Source organism: Lachnellula hyalina (genome assembly GCF_007821495.1).
Source record: "Lachnellula hyalina strain CBS 185.66 chromosome Unknown contig00018, whole genome shotgun sequence".
In the NCBI taxonomy this organism is placed as follows: Eukaryota; Fungi; Ascomycota; class Leotiomycetes; order Helotiales; family Lachnaceae; genus Lachnellula; species Lachnellula hyalina.
In genome coordinates, this window is record NW_022157132.1 from 35,371 (window position 1) to 55,342 (window position 19,972).

At 46.0% G+C, this 19,972-nt stretch overlaps 6 protein-coding genes across 6 annotated transcripts; 3 read left to right on the forward strand and 3 right to left on the reverse strand.

Moving 5' to 3' along the window:
• Positions 1-1,293: 1,293 nt before the first annotated feature.
• On the forward strand, positions 1,294-2,737 carry SPAC824.07 (putative hydroxyacylglutathione hydrolase; the record flags this gene model as incomplete). The annotated part of the gene is made up of 11 exons (XM_031146800.1): positions 1,294-1,356; positions 1,404-1,455; positions 1,513-1,600; positions 1,651-1,722; positions 1,770-1,803; positions 1,868-2,081; positions 2,137-2,228; positions 2,293-2,427; positions 2,483-2,509; positions 2,561-2,643; positions 2,713-2,737. 11 exons carry the CDS (start codon positions 1,294-1,296, stop codon positions 2,735-2,737), a joined length of 885 nt encoding a protein of 294 aa, XP_031008162.1.
• A 242-nt stretch (positions 2,738-2,979) lies between these two features.
• Positions 2,980-3,851, forward strand: OBAP1A (Oil body-associated protein 1A; the record flags this gene model as incomplete). Its single annotated transcript, XM_031146801.1, has 4 exons — positions 2,980-3,180; positions 3,271-3,405; positions 3,473-3,664; positions 3,720-3,851. 4 exons carry the CDS (start codon positions 2,980-2,982, stop codon positions 3,849-3,851), a joined length of 660 nt encoding a protein of 219 aa, XP_031008165.1.
• Positions 3,852-4,550: 699 nt separating this feature from the next.
• On the forward strand, positions 4,551-5,205 carry Cetn2 (Centrin-2; the record flags this gene model as incomplete). The annotated part of the gene is made up of 2 exons (XM_031146802.1): positions 4,551-4,750; positions 4,836-5,205. Coding segments are annotated over 2 exons (570 nt in total), but the record flags the coding sequence as incomplete, so codon positions are not given.
• Positions 5,206-5,658: 453 nt separating this feature from the next.
• EIF4E3 (Eukaryotic translation initiation factor 4E type 3) lies at positions 5,659-6,583 on the reverse strand (the record flags this gene model as incomplete). The annotated part of the gene is made up of 3 exons (XM_031146803.1): positions 5,659-5,912; positions 6,036-6,343; positions 6,423-6,583. The coding sequence occupies 3 exons, from the start codon at positions 6,581-6,583 to the stop codon at positions 5,659-5,661; spliced, it is 723 nt and encodes a 240-aa protein (XP_031008167.1).
• Positions 6,584-11,344: 4,761 nt separating this feature from the next.
• On the reverse strand, positions 11,345-13,220 carry KIF1C (Kinesin-like protein; the record flags this gene model as incomplete). Its single annotated transcript, XM_031146804.1, has 2 exons — positions 11,345-12,990; positions 13,046-13,220. The coding sequence occupies 2 exons, from the start codon at positions 13,218-13,220 to the stop codon at positions 11,345-11,347; spliced, it is 1,821 nt and encodes a 606-aa protein (XP_031008166.1).
• A 4,577-nt stretch (positions 13,221-17,797) lies between these two features.
• DESI1 (Desumoylating isopeptidase) lies at positions 17,798-19,718 on the reverse strand (the record flags this gene model as incomplete). Its single annotated transcript, XM_031146805.1, has 3 exons — positions 17,798-19,249; positions 19,301-19,451; positions 19,597-19,718. 3 exons carry the CDS (start codon positions 19,716-19,718, stop codon positions 17,798-17,800), a joined length of 1,725 nt encoding a protein of 574 aa, XP_031008169.1.
• Between the last annotated feature and the right edge of the window lie 254 nt (positions 19,719-19,972).

The following is a 19,972-nucleotide window of genomic DNA, read 5'->3' on the forward strand; positions in this document are numbered from 1 at the left end:
CTGCCTCGAGTGTAACGCTGAGACTGTGTGATTACCCAATCAGTTTGCGGAATGTTCGCTGTCATGTTGGTTGCAATTTATTTTGCAGCAACCAACATCGCCAGGTTCGGTTTCAAGCACGGCCATCACCGGGGTCAGCCTCGCCGTAAATAGCAGATCTCGCATGCTTGGAAACAAACAACGCATGTTGGTAATATTTATTGGATAGCGACATGAACAAAATAAAGACGCCAAGGGGATCGAGTCAAAGTACTAGTGGTTTGCAATAGTGCGAAGTCCTTTTAGCTTCAGGCCTTAGGGAGAGATGTGAGGTCTGATGCTTCGTCCCGTTAAGTCTTGTAGAACGGACTTGTAGGATGCTTAGATGGAGTGAAATTACCCCTGAGCCTCTGTAGGACTGTAGGACAGAGGCACCCCGCTTTTGGAGTCGTCGCTTAATGGATAAAAGAGAGCCCTGCAAGCACATGAGCAAGTCAAGCATTGTGCCATTGATGATTCTTGCACGCTTCAATGTCGGACTGAGCGCGAACCAAATAATCCCATAAAAAACCAAAATGGAAGTCCGCAAGGTCCGGTAGTACTTGACCGGGCCGTATTCGCTAGCACAACCCCCCAGAAGAAACTGCTACTAATGCAGCTCTTGAGGCATGGGCGACTGAGCTGGGTAAATGGAATAACAGTAGACTGTGTCAGTCCAGGGTATGCAATATTTCAAAGCATACTAGTCCCTCTGTTTCGGATACTGTATCCTGGGACATGGGAAACGACATTAACTCTTGAGAAATTGTAGGCCATAGCCACGGATATGTGGACTGAATGCGAGCTAGAAGTGATTACAGACTTTCAACCTGCCATCAACGCTACCCTAGCGGCAGCTAGAGCTGGGCAGTATCAGATACCGTTCCCATTGTAGCGTAAGGAGTCTTGCTGGCACCCTTGATGACCTCTATATATTGACGCAATGCCATATTCTTGTGTTCAGAAATTAGATGGTGACTGGTAGTGTCGTGAGTGCTAGTGGCGGGATGTCTTTCGTGTAAGAATGTTGTATGCATGCCTTTATGAAGAGATTTTGAGTTTTGGATACAATAAATGTTCGGGAAGTTTGATGACATTTAAGAAAGCTTGGAGGCATTGCTGTAGCATTACTCGAGTACTGTATTTTGACAATGCCAAGAGATTTTAGCATCGCCATCAGATAAGATAAGCTACCCTCGATTACAGAGCAGGACCTTGAGACTCGAGCTCCAAATAGCTACATCCATCAGTTTGCCCAACCTTCATACTACGTCAATGAACTTCTCTAGAATCACCAGACCCCTTCTACTAAAGCCTTTGAAACCACTTACAACCAGCGTAAGCATATCATTGAAACCCAAGGACCACAACTCTAACATTACAAGCTTGCATTTGTCCCATTTGCCCGCGCCATGCATATTCAGTCTATTCCTATGTGTAAGTCCAACTTGTTGACATCCCCCTCATTTATTCACTGCTAACTGAAGAACTCAGGGGTGGGAAGTAGTAATAATTACGCCTACCTGGTTGTCGATGACAAGTCCAAGGATGCTGTAATAATCGACCCCGCAAACCCCGACGAGTACGTCCGAAAGGCTTTGACAAGAATTCGAAACTGATCATATATGGCAGAGTTGCGCCGGTTCTGCAGGAACATATAAAGGCTGGAAAGATCAATCTGACTGCTATTGTCAACACACACCAGTATGTCTCCCGGAGTTTATATTGGACATTATGCTGATCTTGAGTAGTCATTGGGATCATGCCGGAGGAAATAAGAAACTCGTATGCGAAACTATTACTTTTGCTTTTCAACTCAATGCCTGAGACTAACGGTTTCTTCCGACAGTTGGCGTTCAGCGAATTTAAAGGCAAACCCATAATCGGCGGAAAAGACTGCGAAGGCGTTACACAAACCCCCAAGAACGGTGAAGGCTTCAAGATCGGCGATATTGCAGTCAAGGCTCTATATACGCCTTGCCATACACAAGATAGCATATGTTGGTTTATGGAAGACAGTACAGGCAAAGTAGTCTTTACAGGGGATACTCTGTTCCATGGAGGTGGGCTTCTACGAAACTAGTTTCAAGGGCATTGCTAATTATGTGCGATATATAGGATGCGGACGTTTTTTTGAGGGTTCGGCAGAGGAGATGAATACTGCGTTGAACAAGACTCTGGCTTCGATCCCGGATGACACGAAAGTCTACGTATGTTCTTCCCTTACAAGCCGAAATCTCTCTTATGGCTAGTACTGTACTAAAATTCGAGTAGCCTGGACACGAATACACAAAAGCAAATGTCAAGTTCGCCATTTCAGTCTCGCAGAGTGAGCCAGTCAAGAAGCTAGAAGCTTTCGCGGATAACAACAAGGAAACACAAGGCAAATTTACAATTGGCGATGAAAAGGTAATTCACTAGTCGGTCTAAACCGAGAAGAGCCTTTACTGACATTGTCTCACAGCAACACAACGTATTTATGAGAATGGATGTAAGTAGTATCTCAAGTCATACGCATTTACTGCCAGCTAATTCTTTGAAGGATCCGGTTATACAAAAAGCAACTGGAAAGACTGACCCGATCGAAGTTATGGCCAAACTCCGGGAGATGAAGAACAGCTTCAAGTGAGTAAGTAGAATAAGAAAAGAAGCATTGTGCGTAGGAACGTTCACAAATGCTAATATCATTTACAGACCCCCACCAGAACAGAAGCTATGAGCAACGAGTTTTTTTAGAAAGTGTACATCAAATACAAAAGCGGCATGACCCATTCATTTGTTCATTCCCTCAAGGATCTCGTCCTCGTGATATTTTATTGCCATGACGTCAACCATTAATCTGCTCTTCCCCCAAGTAGACATACTCAAATTATATCATACGTTCCCTCTAACATTTTCACATCTTAGGTTCAAATCCGAAGACATCTATAGCGCACCAAACTGCTCACCCAAACAGCTACCATGGCCTCCCAAAATACCAATGGCACCGAAGGTCCACCTGTAACAACTAAAGACACCGTCCTTGAAACCGGCGCCTCAGCTACCCAGTCTTTTGAACCAATCAAAGCAATCTGTGCTCACCTTAATGCTTTTCATGTCTATGCATCTAATCCAACACGGAGCGTAGAGGCGAATCATTACTGTACACATTTGAGTGCTGATGTATGTCTTCCTCTCGATTCCTCTTAAGAGATCAATCAATCAATGATAAGAGAGAAAAAGAGAAGGATCAAACGAAACTAAGGAGAATAGGTTCGACAATGTCTGATATACGACGCCCCCACTAACCCCGCGCGCTTGATCGGCGTGGAGTATATGATCACACCGAGGCTCTATGAGACGCTTGACCAGGAGGAGAGGAAGCTATGGCATTCTCATGACTTTGAAGTATGTACCTTTGCAGCTTTCCCTTGACCAAAAGTTTTACTTGCAAGGCACAACTAAAGACGCGTAGGTCCGCAGCGGTATGCTCATTATGCCCAACCCCAACCTCCCAAACGCAGTCTGGGAGATCCCCGAGACGGAAGAAATGAAGGAGGTAATTGGTTTGTATGGAAAGACGTATCATTTTTGGCAGGTTGATAGGGGTGATACGCTCCCGTTGGGGAAGCCGGAGTTAATGATGAGTTTTACGAAGGATGAGCAGGTGAGTCTGAAAAGGATCTGAGTAGGAGAAGGGATTGTGATGCTGATGAGGACAGGTGCCGTGGGATAAGGTTAAGGATAGGGATGAGAGGTATGGCGTTGATACTTCGCAGAAGAGGGAGAAGAGGAAGGTTATTGAGGGTGTGAAAATCCATGGGGATGCCGATTCTTGTTGGGAAGGGAAGTGAAGTGAACTCTGCAAACTTTGGGATATATCGGCTCATAAGACACGCATACAAAGACGCACTGATCCAGACTGAATGTATGACAAGGGCAAGGGTATATTGATTCATGTATATGTGTATTTCTAAAGCGACGCTTCACTCAATAAAATGTCTCCAAAAAGCACCGAATATCAAACTCGTAACGAGAATAACGGCTAGGTACCCCAAGGAAGGTCTCGAAGAATCAAAATCTCGACCGGATATCACTCTTGCTTCATTGTCCACACTCGCTCGCTCTGGGTTGAGACTATGGCGGGCTCTAGCATTTATATTTTGAAGCTGCTTTTCTCGAATGCTCAAGCTGAATAGCTTGAGGACTCTACTGAATTGAAAGTATACAAACCATTGTAATTCCAATCACCACTAATTAAGAAGTAATCGAATAATCATTGAGTGGGAAAACCACAACTCTTGGGTTTTGGTTGTGGAGGAAGCAGAAATTTCGCGATTTGAGAAGATTAAATAGAGCTTCTTCCTAGCGCCATTTAGCGGCCCCACTTTCTTCTGCGAGGCCGAGACTAGCCTACAGCCTTGTGAGGGTCATGATATGCGACAACTTCAACAGCGTCCTGAATCCTCCAGGTCCTGCGCAATAGGATGGCAAGTCATTGACACCCCGTCGCTATGAAAGCCTCATCTAACATACCCTTTTTTTTCTTGTAGCCACCCAAACGCCGCGCTCCAGCGGCAGCATCAGTATCAGCGCCAGAACCCAAAGCCCGGCAGTCCAAACTCGCAAAAGAGCACAACATAACCGCGGCCGAGGAGAACGAAATCAGGGAAGCCTTCGCGTTATTCTCGCAGAAGAAGAAGGGCGAGAAGGAGGGTGTGATACCTATTAGTGATGTGCGACGCGCTATGATGTGAGGCTTTCATTCTCCCAAATCTATCCAGATTTTCAGTCTATCTTCATCTCTAACAAAGCTAATTCGCATTTCTTTCAAACAGCGCTTTAGGAATCCCGCCAACTCCAGAAGAATTGGAAGAATTCATCTCCATCCTCGATGACGAGCAAGAAGGTTTTGCGGAATACCCCTCCTTTGTTGCGATCTGCGCGCTTAAGCTGCATCACCGGGACAAGAACTCGGATACTCATGCGCAGGAGGTAGAGGAGGCGTTTGCGTTGTTTTCGAGGGATGGGGAGGAGAAGATTACGCTTGCGACGTTGAAGGAGGTGGCCAAGATGTTGAGGGAGGATGTAGAGGAAGATCTACTGAGGGATATGATTCTTGAGGCTAATGGCGGGAAGGGTGTTGGGAGGGGTGTGGAGAAGGGGGGATTTGAAGGAATTATGAGAAGGGCAGGGGTTTGGAGGTGAGATTCTGGTACGAATATGGCGTTAGGGTTTCTTCTTTGAGCGAGGCGAAAGGGGGCTGACAGGGAGGGATTGTCATGAATGCTATGATAATGAATAATGCTAGATAGAAATTGCTATGGACGTAATTCTGCACAATGCTCAAAAAAGGGGCGCCTAGATAATGCATAAAATCATGAGCACCATTTCGTCTCTTAAATGCGAAAAATGACTTCCATTCCATCCATAGTCATAGACCGGCCATTTGTGCCGCTCTTCATCCCATTCATACCTTTCATATTGGCTCTTGCCCAATTTACCAACACCGGTATGCACCATCCTCGCAAATGCAATAGAAATTCAAATCTGCCGAACTAACGAGCTGAACTCATTCCTTTTAAAACATATAACTCCCAATAGTTTCTTGTTTCGATCCAATCCTCGACAATGCCTAAGATCACGTCCACTTTTGAAACATTATACTTGCGAAGCTTCAATAGTGGGGACTGGGATGGTGGTTGTGTCTGACGGTGGTGCTTTAAAGCCAGCATGGTCTGCATGCTTCTTGTAAAAATAGTTGTCAGGCTTCGGCTTGAGCTCCGCTGGAAGTTCTTCCAGTACTGTCGCCAGTAAATCATCGATAGATTTCTGTTTGGAAGCATCACGGTGCCATATGGAGATGAGATGGGAATTGAATCGAACCGAGAGTCCAACCCCGCATAGTTGATCCCCTAGAAACGAGTTAGTATATCTCTTTTAGTATTGCTGGTAGTTGTCCCCGTTATTTACTATGTTCACAATATCAAGAACCCTCTACATATTACTTCACAAGTCTGGAAGTGGGTAAATCTTACCAAGTTCGAGACAACCCTGCAATTTCTCTCCAACAGCCATCAACTGAACTCTCGTCCAGAAGTCAGGCCCATTTGCTTTTGGCACTCGAAATGTCCAGCTTCCACCATTTATGTTTCTTCGATCTTCCCACACTGGCTGGAAGCCTTGTTTAAAAAGATAAATCGACTCTCGCATCTTGATTTGATCGACGGGGGTATTGTTATTGTAACGCCAAAAGTCCTGGACAGACTCGATCTGGGTGCCGATTTGCTCGAGAGTGGCAGCAGAATAGGTGCCATCTGCAGACTTCTGTTGATCCTTCTGCTGCCTTTGCAAGTGTTAGTCCTTCAGAAGCTATGCATACAACTGCCTTTGAGACAAGTTCAACCACACAAGACCAAACTTACCTGTCAAAGTAAACATTCCAATAATGCTGAGTTGGCAATGGTCGCATTGCTTTCAGCATGTTCTTCTTCGCATCATCCCGCTGCTCAGCGGGAGATCCGGTGTCACTGGGGCCGGAAGCTGAGGACAAGCCTCTTGTCAGAAGGGACGGTCTCAAAGCCATGTTCAGCCTAGTCAAAGAAATGATAGCTTCGTCTTCTATAAGAGTCGTACTAGCTTCGAGGGAGTGCAGTCGAGGATAAATATAGAAGAGAAAATGAGGGACGAAATAGACGAAAGTATGGTATCTCCACGAAAACAGCGACGAACGAGCAAGCAGGAAGGAACAAAGAAAAGCAGTTCGAGGTCAGACAATACGGCCCCAGTGGTTGCAACATGGTAGCGGCTCTTTGAGACAAGGTGGATCCATATGAGATGAAACAAACGCTCGGCTCGGTTGATCAGCGGCGCGGGGAGAGGCTTGGCTTGCACTTTTGCACCACTTCCGATAAGCGCTTATCATAAGCGAGAGAATTACGATATGGAAATCCTCAGCTTCATGAATTTCTGTTGCATTGTGAAACCCAGGATAGTTGATTAACTAGTTCTACACTCGCCAAAGTCTTAAACCAGTCTACACCTCCTTTCAATTCCTAATTGTGTCATGAAAACCAACCAACGAACGACATTCTCACCAATTCGTTCTCTACCTATTGCCCTCACCATTTTCTAGATTATTTGGCGGTATTCAGACCCTCGCAGCGTTCCTGCCTTCACTACCAGGATCGTCCAATTGCGCCAGTGGAGATATATCAAGAGACCGCGAATTGAATCAAAGGTAAGTCATGAACTCCCACGTTCTCTTCTTCATGCAGGTCTAATGACAACACTCCCAGAGTCCAAGAGCGTAAATTCAAACCCCACCATGAATGATGCTACTGAAGCTACAAAGCGTCCCTGGGATATATTCTTCGCCGAGACCGACATCAAAGAGGATGATGTTATGTTCGTTTTGGCTGCAAATATGATTAAACTCTACTGTATGTATATGTAAATCCTTCTGTAACTCAATCTTGAAACATCACTAACTCTTCTAGCTGATGGCGCTTTCGAATTTTCAGCTCGACTTCGCGATATCATCTCCAATGGTGGTCAGAATCGACTGAATCATAAATGCGCAAGACTGATGGCAGACCAACTGCACTTCGATAGACGTCATATAGAGGGTATAATGGACGAGGACAATGATGCTCAAGCGGGTCTTCAGGAAGAGCAATCCGACATCGAACCACCAAAACTCCCAACATCTAGGCCTTCTAGCCTCAAGCGGAAGGCGTCTGAATCCAAAAACGACCCCGAACCGTCAAAGAAGAAAACTAAAGACCGGTTATTCCATGAAAAGAAGGATATCAAGCCAACTAAGATATTGCTCTGTAGCGACTCCTCTGACCACCATTCCGAGGCAGCTGTGTCCAAACGGGTTGAGCTTAGCTGCGACTGGTCTGTCATGTCTGGATTCGACCCTGATCAAAACACTGAGCCACTTCCGCCTCAGCTTGAACCTACGGTGGAGGAAACCGCCGTGTGGGCCAATGCCGTCATCTCAGCGGCTAGGTCAAATGAATTGCATGGCTTCAGTGTCGTTCCATCAGTTTCCGTCTCAGCCAACTCTGAGGATATCATCAATGTCAAGCCGAATAATCAGAAACCTAGCTTCCGGTTCGAACCCTCCTCCATCGCCTCCAGGCTTCCCGGCTTTCTGGCTCAGATGAAGGCAGCCAACGACGAGCTCGCAACTGGTAATCCTGAGCAGCACATCATGGAACTCTCTGATTCCGACACTGCATCCGAGCATATCGAGATGAACCTGGGTCTAGGCGTTCTTGAGCAACTTCGTCGCGATCCCGAGCCATTTGTCAAGTTCGGGGATAAAAAATAGAATCCTGGCCCCATGCTCTCATTGCGAACACATTTTCATGACTTTAATAGACTTGGAGTTTTTGGGCCCACGATGGGATGGGAAATCATGAGTCACGTATAGATGGAACGACGATAGGTGTGTCATTTCTCTTCAACAATGATACCCCAGCATGGACGGGATGGCGTTCTTTGGACTTACGTATTCCGAATACAAAAATCATAAGAATTCAAACACCTTCTTTTACTACTATTCCCTTGGAATTGCCTGGAGAGAAGAAATACTATGTATCACAGTCTACGTTTTCGATAATTGAAAGAGGGAGTCACTTGCTACTCGACCCTAGAGAGCTTTTAGACGCCAGTACGCTTACGCAGGAGTTCGTAGACGCCTCTTTGCTTATTGCAATTGGTCACCACTAAATGGGGACACATGCAGATCTATCATGTTTCTTGGTTCTTTAATCATTATGGTTCGCCAAGTCACTTCAAAAACCAACTGCCGAGTAGCCATTTTGGACAGGCATCCCCGACATTTTAGGGTTAATGAAAGGTGAGTGCCTTTGACATTCAACCTGGTTCCAAAATAGAATCATTCAAAGAACATAAGGCTGGATGATAACGAAATCCGACTTGACACTTTCTTTGTTTAACCGCTTCAATAAACGACAAGTCAAGTTGCGAAAGGTAGTAAGGCTATTAATAGCGACTGGAATCAAACATCAAAGACTTTGCCCTTTGAGCGATCTGGATTAATAATATTCCCAGGACATGTGGGGAAATTGTGGGATCCGCATTCAGAGTCAAGACAATATATCCCCACGGAAAGCTCACGCCAGATTACATTTTTGGGGCAAATCCACGGTGCATCCCCTTCCCCCACCCCCAAGGGACACTATGTTGATGAACGAGGATCAATGCTCCAGAAAGGAAATGGAAGTCATCGACTCGTGCGAAGTGCGGGGACACCGAGCGATTGACCACTCGTGGATCCCTTTGTCAACAGACGTTCTTTATCTCAGGCATCTATATGAGGAGAGATTGCAGCCTACAGAACAACATATAACAGCTCAATAACTTTCACTTCCTTTTCCCTTTTGATCATCTTCCAACACTATATATACCCACCAGACGTCTGTGACGAACTGCCCTCCCTATAAAAACCAAAAACACCAAAAAAAAAAAGAAAAGCTTCAATTCACAACACACAATACTACATACAACTCAGACAACTAAATACACCAAATCAAACAAACAAAAACAAAAATGCAATTCACCACCCTTCTCACGCTCACCAGCGCTATCCTAGCAGCAGGCGTCTCAGGCCTCGCAGCCGCACCCCCGCACATCGGCACCGTCGAGCTTGGAGGAACAACATGGAACGGCGAAGCACCAGTCGACCGTTCACTCAACACCCGTGGCTGGCCATGGGGTTGGAAGTCCACCTGCGCAACTTGCGAACCTGGCCGAAAACAGTGCTGGGGCGATGCTGGATGCTATTCTTGCATGGGCGGACCATATCGATGCCAGACTCCTAATGATCAGGGGATTTGTACGTGTGGTCAGGGCAGGGGAGACTGATTGGGTTTCATGTAGATATGTACTGCTTAGGTTCGTAATTAGTGTAGAAATTTTCAATTCCAAGAGTATCATATAAATAACGCTTTTCCTCGTGAGCTTGGAAACCTAGTAAACAGATTGACGAAGAGTGGTATATCATCTTCTGCCATGATTGCAACTTGACTGTGAAAATCCTGTTGCATAACTTTATGTCCTGTGGGCAGATTTGCCTGCACCTCCATGATCTCCGTACAGTAGCATTTTCAGTGCCAACGAACGAACATATGAACGACAGCAACATTTGACATGACGACAAACGGGTACCAAGGTGAAGTATTCCGGTGGAAGTGGCTTAAAGAACTTCCCAATAGCATCGGTAGAGCTTAATTGTCGTATAAGATTGGTTCTGTCCGGTTAGCGAATTTCTCCCTAAAGCAGATCATACTCGTTGCAACGCAAAAGACATGTACGGGATTAGCCCCATCTCTACACTTCGTACTGTATCGGCGAACAGCATGCGTTCTGGCGGAGATTGGCTTTTATAGACTGTCGCTGAGTATTGAACAGCCCGAACTCTCAGGACTTTGGGTTTTTTGTCACCCCGAGCTAAGTCACTTAATTACAACGCAGAGGAGGGGTCTTGTTTAGCGAAGAGATCCTCACGCACCTTCGAAGCAAGTACGAGGTTAGCAACGGGCACCGAAGCCGATTCTCGCATCCAACAGAGAGGAGACGCAGATCCAAGTCGAAATAAGATCAAATTCTACACATCAGAGACCAAGCTATTGACATGAATCTAGTACGATTCATGACCAGAAGAAAAAGGATAACTAGAATCGGAGGTGGCAGCAGGAGCGTCGGGAACGTGGAAAGGACATTGAGGGTGAGAGATAAGGAGTGGAGTGAAGACTTAGACTAGGTCTAGGTTAGTATTGAGCTTGGATAAATACTTCCGATTCTAGACTAGAATTCGAATGCAAATCCTTGGCTTTCAAAAATCGAAACCAAACAGAACTTGCTATCCAATTCGACGCAATACCACGACACACTCTGGGGCTGGTAGCTGTAGTGCGTGAAAATGGTCTTGAAACCCCCCCGTAATGCCAAATGAAAAATGATCTTAGCCACTTCCAGTATCAATCCAATCCCAATCATTTGAACAAGCTCACAGGACTTTGATTCTATCTTGAGGGCGGCTGCATCCCCACTTGGGCAGTCATGATCTACTTCAAACTGTATTGCGTTCCTTTTCGTATCATAAATCTCCACACGAAACAAATTTCGCACTTAAGAAAAGTGACTGCACCTTCAAAGATGCAGAACCTAAAATAAACATTGTGTTATTGCTATCATAATCTGGAATCTCAACGCTCATACTCCAAACACCATCGCTGAGTCCATGAAATTCAACATAACCCAATCCAGAGCCCAAGTTTCATAGTTCTTCGTAAAATCCATCTTCTCTGCTTCAGTTGACTCGCTCTCCCAAAGGTTGCATGAACCGAGCTTTATCATCCCCGATTTTCTTCTTGAACATACCTAAGTCAGACAGCAACTCCTTCATAAACCCTTGAACCTCATCCGCTCTCTCTTCATGGGCAGTGACATCGATACCTTCGTCATCATCGCCGTATTCATCATCAGGAACTTCTGTCAAATCATCCGTCTCGTCATGGATCTGGTTCTCTTTATTCACATCCTGTGCAGCATCTGGAAACATGCTCCCGTTCCTACTCCCTCCCTGCACACTGCTTCTTGCACTTTTCACCTCGATTGGGTTCTTCAGACTATCGAGCGCAAGTTTCAAATGCAGCCTCAACGCATCGTTTTCCGTCTGTAGATTTCGGATCTTGCCCTCGGCAACCATACTCCTCTCTTCCATCATCCGCTGCATAGTGACAACTCTATTCTGGTACTCTTCCAGTTTCTCTTCCTGCTCTTTGCCTTCCTTCTCTCGGCGTCTGGTATCCGTGACGCTGAGTTGCAGTACCCGAATCTCTTCGGCCATGGCAGCAATTTGAGCATCACGCTCAGCGGCTGAGACGTGATCTTGGTTGACAATGGCTCGGGTTCGGATCCTCTTCGCTTGGTCTGCGTACCGGAGGGTAGACAGCGTTTCGTCGTAGTCTGAAGGGGCGATACAAGCAATCATGGCCGTTTTACTATTTCCTCCCAACGAATCCTTGAGCAGCCAGGTGAGGATCGAGTCTCGGTATGGCACAACATCCTTGTTTCGCTTGCCGGGACGCTGTTGTTTTGGGTCTGCGAGGGCGGCGATTACTCGTCCGAGTGTAGTGAGGGATTTGTTGATATTGCTTCCTTCACGGAGACGTGCACCGGTGGCCTCCGTAGCCTTTGCTCGTTCACTTCCAGCAAGATCCACAAGCCGAATCCGGGCCATACGCTCTGTGGTCTCATCGGTATCCATGTCGTGATGAATTTGCTTGAGCATAATGGTGAAGACTGAGTGACTTCTGCTACTTGTGTCGTTCATCTTCGTGCTCGCTGTTGTACGGCTTGCATCTCCTATCTTCATATGTCGCATAATCTCGGAGATGTTCTTGACCGGAGCATCAGTCAGATCCTTGATATAAGGTCCTTCCGTGGGCGATTCTCGTATTTTGAGGTAGTACGGAGGCTGGTTTGGGTTGACGGGTACTAGTAGGTCACGGACGTGCTCATTGTAAACTTCGAAATAGGAGACTCGGACGTTGTATGATATGTTGGGTGTCTCGTTATGTGCTGCCTCAATTCGCTGAAAGAGGTCCTCGCAGGTCCTCGGAATCAATCCGGGTTCATCGGGCGTACCCATCATAGTATAACTCTTACCAGAGCCAGTCTGGCCATACGCAAAAATGCATGTGTGATATCCCTCGAAGTTGTGATCCAAGAATTCCTCTCCCAAACAGTTGTAGACATCCTCCTGGTGGGCATAATGCTCGTCCTTCTTATCGTGACTCCAGAATGAATTGTCAAAAGTAAAGGCCTTCTCCTCGATAACTTTACGCGTCTTCGACCGCGAATTTGCAGGATCTGAATCGTTGGGAACAAGAAGGGTCGTCGCTTGATTGTTGGGATTCATCTCAATGAGGCATTCTGCACCCCGCGCGGTTTCTGAATAGAAATAAAATTGTTAGCAGCTATCCAGCAATTTATACAATTTCCTTACCTCTAGGAAGGAAGCCTCTAACTCTCACCACGACTCTAACATTGCCTCCCGGCGCATCCATTCTGCCCATTGGCGTAACACTACCCTCCCTCGATCGCAATGATGGTGTAGAAGCAGATGATCTCAAGCGCATTTCCGATGCCACACCTGGCATTAATCGCGGATCCAGAGCCATGCCAGTAAGTATGTCGTTGATAGCAAGGATAGAGTCGCGAAATCGTTGTTGTAGAACTAGATGATGCATTCATTCGAACCTTGCCAAAGCAAAGTAAATAAGCTGGTGTTGGCCCGTGAACCCGGTGCAGGGATATTGAGCTAATTCCTCGAGACAACAATTCGGTCTCTCCAAGCATCTTTTTCAGATCCCACGTCGCAAGCAAGCTATGTGAGAACTACATTTTCGATTCATTCGAGTGATATCGCGTAGGGGAAAATGCAGATTCTATGTTTTAAGAAGTTACAGCACTTGTGATTCAGGCGAAATTCCTCACCATCGCCCTTGCCTAGGTCTCCTAGCCCTTTCTCTACGTAGTAAAAGCTTAAGGCAATTTATTGACTACTACTTTTCGGTTTCCTATAGCTACAAGTGTACATACAGTGCTGGTCTCACATCTTTAGTGGACGTTTGTAGACTCTCGGTGCCTTGGAAAGAAGCTTTTACCTGAATTACCCGCTCAGCAGAGTCCTAGCCTCCGACTCCCAAGACGAATGAATGGACCAGGTGGCTCAATGGCCACTTGCTCGCAAGATGTCGCTTGGGCGATTATGTTCAGAGCCATTTTCCTTGGAGAATCTATTGATGAGCATTCTCAAAGAGGGTCAGAATGGTGTCTAAGGGACAACACAGTGTTGAAGTTCACGCTTCATCTTCAGATTGCATGTAAAACTGACCACTTCAGCCCGTAGTCAGCTCTTCGACAACTCCTTATCACTTGAGATATCTTTACACGTTTGGTCGACGCTCTTAGATTTCTTACTTAGGCTGAAGGGATCATATACTAGTAAGACAAGGGGTGAGTGAGCAAATTATTTCCTTTCCTTATGCAGTATTTCATAACGCCAGAGTGAGAAAAAACAAAGTATCAGACCAGAGTATTCTCTTCCATAGCAAGTGTAGCAAGTGTAGCAGAATGACAGACAGCTCAGCGCAGGCAATTGTGGAGCGATTGGTTATGTTTGCCAAAACATACATCCAAACAACTGCTATCCAAAGCCGACAAACTAGACAATATAGTCAATGCAGAGTGTAACCTTTGGCAGGGTCGGAACCAGATTGAAGACGGAGCCAAGGAGTGCCCAGATATCCATCAGTCGTTGACGCTCAGCCTTTGGCTTTACATTCTTGAGAACTCGCTTTATCGCGTCCATGTCTGTACTTCCCTTGTAAAGGGGTTGAGCCACAACATGGTATTCGACAATCTTCTTGCCAGCCTCAACCCGACAGAACGGGCGGCTATAACGCACAAAGTCCATTTCAAGCTTGAACGTGGTACGTTGCCCAGGGTGGCGAACGCACTCAACGAGGCGAAAATCGGTCAAGTTGATCAAAGGTGTGATTGAAGTAATCGACCAACCAAAGTCATTCATGAAGAAGCAGAGAGGAATGGCGGCCTTTCTAATCAATCCCATTTCGGCAGGGTTGACCAGAAAATCGCCCAGAGTTCCGCATGGAAGCATGTTGAAAAATGGCACTTTGGAGCCAAGATTGACTCGGTCAACGGCCGGGTTGATGTAATATGCAAGACCAGAGCCCTTCAACTGCAGAAGTGGCTGGTAGGTTCCAACTTTCATTACTGCATCGTAGGCTCCCTTGCAGCTTGCCAAAACGCCGGTGATGCTAGTGCCAACAATCTCAATTCCCCATTCAGAGCGATGATGGGTTGCGGCGGTATCCTTGTGACTCTTTGATCTACGCGATCCAAGGTTGGGAACTTCAATAGCATAGATATTGCGACCCTCCTGGTTGGCTGCTTGGATGAAGATCTTGTTTTTAATCTCTTGGGGCAATTTCTTGAAGATGGTGAAGGCTGTGAGGGGTCCAGTGGTGGCTGTATTGATTGTTCCAGCACGACTGGTTCCTTGCAAGAGGTGGGTTACAGTAGCAGGAGTGACCACCTTGCTTTGATCTTGGGCTTGGAAAGTAGGCTTGGTACCAGTCTTGAAAGCATTGGAGATGTCAGAGCTTTCAGCAAGAAGGATGACAGGTACAAGGGTGGTGGCGGTAGGAATTTCAGCACACATGACAGCTCGAGTCTCCGTGAGAGAGTTACCAACAGCAGCCAAACGACGACCAGCGCCGGTGGTGTCAATGATGGCAAACTCTTCCAGCTTGGCTGGGGTGTGGTTCATTAAGAGAGACATTGTGAAGGTACCGGTACAAGATTGGTTAACCCCTTTCGATCTGTGAAGATGTTAGTGATAGTTATGGCGAGTTCCTCGATTCAAATGCAGACAAATGGAGACAACATTGAAAGATTAGAGATATAAGACTTACTTCTTGTTACTTTTCTTAAAGAAAGGGGGTCTTGCAAGCCCGTCGGGTTTGGATGGTTCTTGAAGCGATTGACAGGGACAGATGCTGATCAATGTGGTTCGATTGGAGTCGGTGTGCTGTTAGAGTAAAAAGGTCACTTCATAGATCTCGTAATGGGCGCAGGAAGAAAACTTACGTCTTAAATATCAAATGGCAGGTATCTATAAAGATTCTCGTCGGAAAGGACTGTGGTCTAGGAGTTGTGTTAGGAGAGAATCTAGCTATTGAAAATACTTGAAAAGCTTTGAAATTGAGCACCAGCAATTAACAGAATACTTACAGAGCGGAGGTGAATCAAGAGGTTTGAGTGTGTGTACTTTTGATTTGTCAGTAGGGTTGCGTGAACATATTGCGACAATGGTTGAGGAAATAGCCAAAGACGCTAGCGAAGCTATTGTGTTGACACTTGAAGAGAACTGTTCGAAGAAGACGAGTATGATGGCTTACCAGTTGAAATCTCAGAGGTTTGAATTGCAGCGCTAGATAGTCAAGGTCAGAATTTGAAGTTGAAGGCGAAGGTGAACTCCGTCCACGCGTAAATAGGGGGAGGGGGAGGTACAAAGCAAGCGATGGATGAGAAGGGGGAGATTAACTTACAGCAGGAGAGCACGTAATGTGCAGACGACAATAAAGGAGTGTATTCACATGCTCTGTGTGGCGATGGTTTGTAGGAAGTTGAAGAGTTTTGAGAAGGATTCTTTTTGTGCGAAAGGCTGTGTGGACCTTAATATTGAAGCAGGCACTAGCGTGGGGGTCACATCTCACGATCAATGAGACACGGATTATTCTGCTACTAATTTCCGCGTTTGCTTCTTGCGAGTCTGCTATTGAGACGATATTGCCTTAAGCTGAAGTTCCCTTGCCTTGTGCGCCTCAATTGGAGGTAAATTCTCCCTGACGGATCATGGTAGAGAGCAGAGAGTGAAGGATAGAAGGCAAAGTTAGCACTTGTTGTCAGTCATATGAACTCTGAAAATAGACTGTACTCAAGTTTCTGACAAAGCTTACTCTACTACTGTTTGTGTGTCATCAAATTTGAAGTCAAAAGCTCGCGGAGGGGGGTTTCTGAGCAGCTCCCACCTATAGACGCGCATAGTATATAAGACCTACAATAGTACGCGTGATTTTAAATTATCATTGTCTGGAAAATTCACTTGTTCGCAATCTATGCATGTAGACTTCACCCTTAGTTATTGCATAGATATTAGATATACCCCGTTTCTTATTAGGTGTTGACACTTTCAAAGTCTGACCCCCACGCACATAGTAACAGAAGAGTGTCTGTGACAGGCATCAAGCATCAAGAAGATAGATTCACTTTTCCAGAAAGATAAGGTCCTCGGCTTACAAATTCTGCTTTTGATTCTAAACTTCCCATTGTACATTTCGTATTGTCTTACATTGGAGCATCACTAATCGCAGTTGTGAGAAGGAGGAATAGTAGAACATCACTATTCCTCCTTCTCACAACTGCGATTAGTGATGCTCCAATGTATGTAATAAGAGGTTCCACTAGTGTTCGCCGATTTAATATTTCACATCCTAAAGTAGAAGTGAACGCGTAAAAGAAACGCTTTGAAATGCCCCAGATGACATTTTATAGGAGTGTTGCAAGATGGCCATGATGAGTAAGTTCATAAAAACTAGCTTCTGTCCTTTGTTCATGCTGGAAGTGCCCTGAGTGCATGTTGTCTTCAATCTTCACCAGACTCAAAGTGATACCGTCCGGTTGAGAAGAAACTCGCGAGCTCGCTTAGAAACAACTCTTAACAGATTCACTCCAGAATATGTGCCCAAGTTGACCGGATTCTCCATTGCCAAAAGTAGCTCCAGACAACAGCACTTTGACTCTCTGAACTCGTAGATATGAGCTTTGCAATGGTGCTGGTATAACTACTACCTGCCTAGGTAGATTAGCCAGACGTCGTTTGTTGCCTTAAGCGAACCCCTTTTGTGCAAAACCGCACACGTGACCGCATCTCAATTAAAGGCTGCGAGTAGCATTTTGACACCAGTGAAATAAAAAACAAGGTATGGACCTCATTGGTTATCCTTGGATGTACAGTCTATTCAAATTTGGTTCCCAGCCACGGTTAATCTCGTGGGATTGAATGCCGTCGCCGGGCACCGATGTTTGGATGGTTCTCTAGAGTTTTCCACAGTCTATTCTAGAACATGTATATCTTCTCGTCAAGGCAATATGTATGTGCAGCTTAACCCTATTTGAGACCTTTACCCAACAGCTCCTCGCCTATATCCTGAATCAACTGCTCGTCCGGGAAGACCTTGGTCTTGCTCAGTATCGTGCCTTGCGCATCCATGCTCTTCAGTAGATCCACTAGCTCGCCATGTTTAGGCGCACAGTATATCAGATAGCCAAATGCGAGTAGGAAACCCTTCAGTGCTTCTGGAGATGCCTCTTCTAACTGGATAGCTTCGAGCAGCGAGGCTGCAAGCTCGATCTGATCTCCTTCTTGCAGCGCTTCTCGGTGCTCATCTGCTCGTATCTTGCAATTTGCCGATGCGATATTAAAGGAAAGACTTGCGGCTGCGACGCGGACATTGTGGTGTTTATCGTCTAGTAGACTTGAAGTGATGAGCTGCACGATTGGGGTCCTTAAAGCCGAACACTCGAGAATATGAGGCGGGTACAGTGGTGTGGAGAAGAGATTGCATGACATTTGAAGCGCGACAAGCCGTAGTGAGTATGGACAATCTTTAAGAGTGTTAATGGAGGATAGAAGGAGTTCGATAGTCGTATGATTATGCTCTTCAGCAAACCAACCGCTGAATCGCGGATCGACAAGAGCTACGCGGAGCAAATCGACGATTGTGAACATGACTTCGATAGGTAGTTTGGATGGAGCTGAGCGTAAAAAGTTGCTGAATGCAGCCAGATCGGGGAGCGTCGCTTCTGCTGCACCTTCTGACGCACGAGCCGCAACAAAATTCAAGACACCAGATACAGCTCTATCCTCTGCTGCAGGCCCCATCTTTGTCTTGAGCTTGCCGAGAGGAGGCACTTTGCCGAATAAGACGGGTCTGGTATTCAAAGCGTGCAGTGCGGGAAGAGATAGAGATTCATGAGGGTGTGGTGGCCACGTCATTTGTACAAGCAACTCGATGTTCCGTATAAGGGTTGACGAAGCTGATGATGACCACCTGTTTTCCTCGGCGCCGTGCAAAAATGTTATGAAACTGGGCGTTGAACGAATTTGATACTTGGTCGCAATATCAAATGACCTAGCAATGTCTACCCTGATAAGAACCGCTTTATGAGCATACTCTGCTGCCAGCTGGTCATATAGAGGATAAAGCTTCTTGCAAGGTGCGCATTCAGCAGATGTGAAAAACACCACTACGCAGGACTTCCTGGCCTCCAACAGCACCTTATCCAATTCAGCCAGGGTGGTAGGTCTCCTCACTGACTCAACCAGTTTTTCGTGTGTTTTGGGTGTAGTTATGGCCTCTCCTATTCCCAAAAAGCCGTTTCTCTTCTCGTGATTCCGCTTCACCATTTGGTCGATTTGTGGTTTTAGGGCTCGACCGAAATCAGTATCGAGAACTTTCTGGGGGATATTCGTAATGTAGTCTGGGATTCCTTTGCCGAGAAGGAAGGTAGCAAAATCATTAGTGAAGTTGTTGCAGTTGTGGGACCAGAGATCATAGGCCTTTTATCCAATTAATAAAACACCGTTGGAAGAGGATTGGAGCACAAATACCTCAAAAGTGTAAACCTCCTTCAACGATTCCAAGTATTCCATTATGACCTCCATTGGCAGTTCTGTCTTCCCTAGGTCGATGATATTCTTGGGCTTTCCCAAAGCCGTATTTGCTGGTTTGGTGGTCTTGATGCCGCCATCATAGGTGTACCTGCGAGTCCTCAGAGTAAGCAATGGATCTTGAGAGGTTTGAAGTCACAAATGTCCCAAAAGCGCTGAAAGCGGGGTTTTAGAACCTGGTTGACCCCGCGAATTTGTTCAAAGAGGGTAATAGCATGGCTGGAGAAGCAACTTACTCTATGCCGCCCATCACAATCGATGTGTGGTATATGGCATCAATGTAGGTTCCCAGGAGAATGAACGATAGCTGGCTTGCCAGACCCTGGGAAAGATCGTAGACAAAGAGCTGAATGTCCATGTTTCCGTTGGATTGATTGTCAGTCAGTCTGGGAGAATGAGATGAATTGGTAGACAGTCTTGGAAGGAGTACGTAGTGGTGGAGTCGAGAGGATTCAGGGGAGCGAAAGACACATTCTAAGGAAATAAAAGAGGATAGGAGCGACTTGGTCTTGTATTGCTATTTTCATGGCATTCTATGGGAGGAGGCAACATTGAGTACGAATACGCAGTGGAGGCAACAATGGCCGCGATTGAGACTTGGTTGCAGTGCGG